Source organism: Amaranthus tricolor, chromosome 14 (assembly GCF_026212465.1).
Source record: "Amaranthus tricolor cultivar Red isolate AtriRed21 chromosome 14, ASM2621246v1, whole genome shotgun sequence".
Taxonomy (NCBI): Eukaryota; Viridiplantae; Streptophyta; class Magnoliopsida; order Caryophyllales; family Amaranthaceae; genus Amaranthus; species Amaranthus tricolor.
In genome coordinates, this window is record NC_080060.1 from 9393641 (window position 1) to 9399640 (window position 6000).

The 6000-nt window shown below is 30.6% G+C and overlaps 1 protein-coding gene across 1 annotated transcript; it reads left to right on the top strand.

Annotated features, from left to right (window-relative positions):
* The first annotated feature begins 1382 nt into the window (after positions 1-1382).
* On the top strand, positions 1383-4599 carry LOC130799778 (probable aquaporin NIP5-1). The gene is made up of 4 exons (XM_057663009.1): positions 1383-1561; positions 2551-2970; positions 3568-3629; positions 4184-4599. The coding sequence occupies exons 1-4, from the start codon at positions 1460-1462 to the stop codon at positions 4389-4391; spliced, it is 792 nt and encodes a 263-aa protein (XP_057518992.1). The 5' UTR covers positions 1383-1459; the 3' UTR covers positions 4392-4599.
* Positions 4600-6000: the final 1401 nt, after the last annotated feature.

Genomic DNA, 6000 nt, shown 5'->3' on the forward strand with positions numbered 1-6000 from the left:
TATCCACTTATAATTGTATGTTAAATATTATGTTGCAAATCATTGGGTTTATAAAGAATGGAAATTAATCAGTAAATTATAGGTTATCAAAGTGAAGTGCATTTTGTGTTTTAAAATGGTACTCCTAGTATTTATCGAACAGTGACACATGAATTTATATTTTATTTGGTTAAAATAAAGTTTAAAAAATTGTATATTATAAATTTAAACTTTTAAGATGAATAATTATGATTAAGGACTAAAAATTGTTGCATATTTGAGTTTATTTGGTGAAAAGAAACTGTGGCACAAAATATTGCTCATAAGTAGAAAATGTGGTGCAATATGAAAGGCATCAGAAAATAAGTCGTCTTCCAAGTTGATTATAGGCGCAACACAATATACTGATGTGCCCATACATCAATAATTGTGGCCCAAAACATATGGTGGCGTAATATAGTATTTGTTGTATACTTGATATGGGTTACATATTTATGATTTATCTCTCTTAAATACATACATTGACGGTTTTGTCCGTCACTTTTTCTCTTCTAAACCCTATTTTCGAACGGTAATATTGCGTTGATGATGCTGATGAAATACATTAACAGTTTTGTTCTTTATTTTCGGGCGATAATTATTAGGAGACAGTACTTGCATGCAACTTACCGCTCATAGTAGAACAAAATTACTTTTCCCTCGATTTTGTTCTTTATTTCTTATATTTTTTATATTTTTTTTATTGTAAAACTAGCTTTTCATAATGACTTATGGGACCTAAAATTTTCAAAATAATAGTTCAAATTTAAATATAAAAAAGATGTTGCGTACCCATATATCTATCAGTCTTATGTCCCCCTATATATCTACTTGCTGATGTTTGATGGATTGTATCCTCTCTTAAATATTCCCTTTCACTCAAGATTTCATATTATCTAATCTCGAATAAAAGTACATTCCATGCCTTTTACTAATTAAGGACTTGAATATGATTAATGTTTTTTTTTTATATGAAATATAACTAAAAATAAAAAATTATGGTTTAATATGAAGACTTAGTTTAAGTAGTGATTGATAAACTTAAAAAATGAATAGGTAATTAATGATTACATCATATAATTAGATTCTATATAATAATGATATCCTAATTCTTCAATGATTCTTGCATTGTTTGCTTATCTTGCTACTTTTATGAGCCAAGAAGTTAGGAAAATAAAAAAATAAAAAATTCAAAAGGTGGTTTAATGTAGAGAATAACTTAATTCCTAATTAAGAGCAAAATCATGTATATGCATGGATCATGCACGCCGCATTTTGAGTAATACATGATACCTAATACCTTAACTTATAATTTTTCCATATAAATACTTACAAATCTTTAGTTTGATCCCATAACATCAACATTAGAAAGTGCCTAATTTGATTATAGAAAGCGTAATTTTTACACAAGAAAGTTTATCAAGGTGATAGATAGAAGAAAATGCCCGCCAACAATGACATGTCACCGTCGATGACACCGGGTATTCGCCCGTTGATCGAACCATTCACATCTAAAGAAGCTAGAATTTCACTTCTTCAAAAGGTAATGCATTATGTAATGTGTTTAACAATTTTGTTCTTTAGTTGTATCTATTTATTATTGAGGATATGTAGAAAATCATTTTATGATGCATCTAAATAGTTAATTGATCGAGTATATAGCATAATTTGAAATTTTATCTGCTTATCAGTGAAATGGGTTCAAATCTAAGTGTTAGCTGAAATCATTGTCGTATTACAACTCATCCAAACGAAAAATCTAAGTCACATTGAGATTTCTAGTCTAATGAGTTCTCGTGCTAGAGCATATAATTAACTATTGCTAGAGGTGATGAACGTGCCGATGTGATCTATTATCTTTTGACTCGACCAGATCTAATAATAAAGTACACAAATTCTTGTAAGAGATGGGCTCACCGTGAAACATGTATTATACTTGGGTTGAATAGCCCAATAATAGAAATTTTTAGCTTATGGGATTTTTGTTTTGAGGTCGTCTCACTGTGAGACGATCTCATACAGCACGGGCTGAATAAAGTAATATATTATGTAATCAAAAAAAATTAAGTGCTCAAAGTTGTAGAAATGTAACTAAAGTCGTGTGATTTAAAGTTTTATCAGCTAGTCTCTTGAGAGACAGTCTCTTTGAGAGACGTATCTTAAGTCCAGCGCATTAATAGATTAATGCCCATTTACGTATCATTAATGCTTACTTATATTATCCTTAATACTTACTTACCATATCCTTAATACCTACTTTCTATATCTTAAATGTCTACTTATATCATTCTTAATGACTATTTATAATATTTTAAAAAATATATAATGGGCCGACCCAATTAGAGACGGTCTCTCAAACCGTCTCTCACAAGAATTTATGAATTTTTACTTTTTTATACAAGAAATAAAAATTAATCTTTTGTTATAATTGAATTAAAACTTGTTTCTATATAATTACTTATTACTAACTATCATTTTCCTATAATCTAATATATCTACTATTTGGTCGACGATGTTTTTTAATTGGTACAGGCAGGAGCAGAATTTATAGGAACATTTATACTAGTATTTTCAGCAGCAGGTGGGCCCATAGTGAACCAAAAATTCAATGGAATAGAAACACTATTGGGAAACGCTGCTTGTTCTGGGCTTGCGGCAACTATAGCAATCTTATCAGTGGGTCACATATCGGGGGCCCATATTAACCCAGCTGTAACTCTGGCTTTTGCGGCCCTAAAACATTTTCCTTGGGCCCAAGTACCCATTTATATAATAGCTCAGTTTGTTGGAGGGATATTAGCTAGCTTGTTGCTTAAGTTAGGTTACCATCCTTTCATGTCCGGTGGAGGCACCGTGCCAACGGCTAGTTTTGGACAGGCATTTTTGCTCGAGGTGGTTGCCACTTTCTTCCTCATGTTCGTCATTACAGCCGTTGCTACCGATACTCGTGCTGTAAGTATCCTTCAAAGTTTAACGTTAATTAACCAACCTTTCATCCACCCACTGTTAATATTCCTAAATTTAAATTATTTTTTAATATTTGAAGATTTCTCCTTTGTTTGCTGTCGGTATACCCTTTTATTTTCTAATTATCTAACTTTTCTCATTGATTTTTTTATCAAAATATCCTTGAATGCTGAAAGCAAACTACGAGCAAAGATTGAATTAATAAAGACAATCCAAATGTAAAATTATTCCCAACGTATGAAGAAAAGATTGAATTACTAATGTCAAATTTTCTTTTTTTTTTATTGTCATACTATTAAACAAAATATTCTATATTATTATACTCATTAGGTTGTGTACATGTAACTATCTAAATTCTCTTTATAAGGAATTGATGCCATATAACATTAAAGTTATAATTAGAAACCTAACCAATAAGAAATTAATAGAATTTGATCAAAGTTTGACTTGATTTTGACCTTCATATAATCTTTTGTTAAAATTGTTATTCATAACATGAAAAATACAACTGTGGACTTATGATAAGAAACACAATTTTAGCATTAATACCTTATCTTTCATTTTAATTGGTATACTTTGCAGGTGGGTGACTTGGCCGGAATTGCAATTGGAACTACTATCCTTCTTGACATCCTCCTTATTGGGTAGGTTCTAATGACATAACCTGTTAAATTGTGATCTGACTAAAATTTCAACTTAACCAAACATCAGTTCACTTGCTAACGTGATTAACATATGTGCTCCCAAGTGTATCAATCACGTCAAAAAAGAGTGTCATGTGTTCAATCATATCAGGAAAGGGGCATGTGAACAGCCACATCAACAAGTGATACTAGATGTTCAGGTCACAAATTGGTAAATATTTGTTGGATAGAAACTAAGTTTAGTATTTGTCCTAGTGAACACAATACCTAAAGTTCAATAGGACACACTATTTTTAGAAAGTTCAACCTCTTACGTGCAATTGTTTTCTAATTTTTAACGGCTCATCTTGTATGAGACTGTCTTACCATGAGACCAATAGATATTGACTAGATATAACTAGTCAATTTCTCTAATTGATCACTTTATATTTGTAAGTGATCATTTAAAAGCCTAAATTTAACACGGATTATAATACGGATTAAAACAATACATTGGATATCATAATAAGAAAAAATATTATTAATAAAAAAAATAATATTTGAATGATATGTAGGCCAAGTACGGGTGGGTCGATGAATCCAGCAAGAACACTAGGACCAGCAATAGCAGCAGGAAGGTACCATGGAATATGGATATACATGCTGGCCCCACCCATTGGAGCCTTTCTTGGTTCAGCTTTCTATTCACTTATTAAACTTAAGGAAGACGTAAGCAGTGATGATGAACAATCACCAGGGCGTGTAAAAAGCTTTGGCCGTTGATATTGTAATATATCAATGGTCAACATTTTACTATATATTTTCAAATCAATAATTTATATTTTAAATTTGTCATGCAAATTACCATGATCTCTTTCCATTTGTGTACTTTTACATACTCTAGAAGAATGATGGGTGCTAGTTTTTTGGCTAGTTATATTAGTGTGATTGTAAGTTGTATAATAATACTAATCTTATACATGTAATTGGGTAAAATTTGAAAGTAATTTGTTTGAACACTTTATTATCAAGTATTATTTGAGACCATTTTACCACAGTTAGCTCATTTCTTCTTATAACTGAACAATTTTTTTTTCATGATTTTAAAAAGAAAATCCCTTGCAAACAAAGAAAAAGCGAAAACGAAAAGATCTTTTACTCGTGTCAAGAAATTGATAGATTATCAGTCTAATGAAGATTCAAGAAATCATTCCCGAAAACTCATTGTCTCATGATGAACTAGACTTGAATAACTACTCACGTGTATGATTTAGGACGACAAAACCAAAAACGTGTATTTTTAATGAGTTTGCAATCAATCAATAACTTCTAGCAATACTATTAATTTAGAATTCTTTTTGAGTTCAGAATTTACTTGTATTGATAATTTAAATAAATCAAAACTGTGAAAATTAGTTAACCTAAGTAATTTTTCATATTCTTACAACTCGTCTAATCTATATAAACCTAAAATTGATAACCAAATTCAACTTTCTCTGCTCCTTAAATGTTAAAAAAACCATTATTTCTTTTAACAAACCCAAGTTAGCACGTATTCTTGGTTGTACGTTGCCTAGCGATTCTCATGAAAAAGTATGGAGAAGAATCCATCGTATGTACGTGAAAAAAGGAATTGTGTCTACCCATTTTTAATCTTTCTAAGAAACCTACCCACACTGTTTTGAAATTGGATGGAAGGATCTCTAGGTGCCTGATCCCAAGAATCAATTCAAAGGAGATAGTAACTGAGGAATATCCCACTACCCTTCATTGATCATCTAGACTATAGGTACTCCAGACCGAAGAAATTAATAATAGTTTTGGTTAAGATTAAAGCTTAAATTATTGTTTTTTCATTCATCTTAAAAAGTAGAGGGCCTAGAGCTGTTTATGAGCGGGCTTAGACGGATAGCGGACCTGGTAACACCAAAAAAAATATACCCGTGGGTTCAAACATTCAAAAATGCGGCATATTTTTTTGTCTCTACGCGCTCATTTTTAAAGCGGACGGGGCCCGTAGGTAGGCTGGTATTTATTATATAAAAATTAAAATAATAATAAAAATTGTAAAGTTAAGTTTTAATAACCATTAAAATACAAGATATTGGCCAAAATACTCCAAATACGTAAAAAGTCTTAAAATACTCAAATGACATGATAAAAAATAAGTTGGATGATCCAACAAAAGCATTGCATCATCGATATATCTTACTACGGAGTACGAAGTCTAGACATATACCTCCTCTAATCATAATAAGTTTAAAAAAATTATTAAAGTGGAAATGAATACTAATAACTAAAGTTGGGTATGTAATAGTCCTAAATAGTAGACTAGTGACTACTAGTTTCATAATCAATAGAATTAATTATTTAATAATTAATATATATTAAA

Bases quoted from the DNA above. Each gene is read 5' to 3' on its own strand.
- LOC130799778 (XM_057663009.1), top strand. From the start codon at position 1,460: ATGCCCGCCAACAATGACATGTCACCGTCGATGACACCGGGTATTCGC. The intron at 1,562-2,550 runs GTAATGCATTAT...TAATTGGTACAG, and splicing joins GAATTTCACTTCTTCAAAAG to GCAGGAGCAGAATTTATAGG. The intron at 3,630-4,183 runs GTAGGTTCTAAT...AATGATATGTAG, and splicing joins CTTGACATCCTCCTTATTGG to GCCAAGTACGGGTGGGTCGA.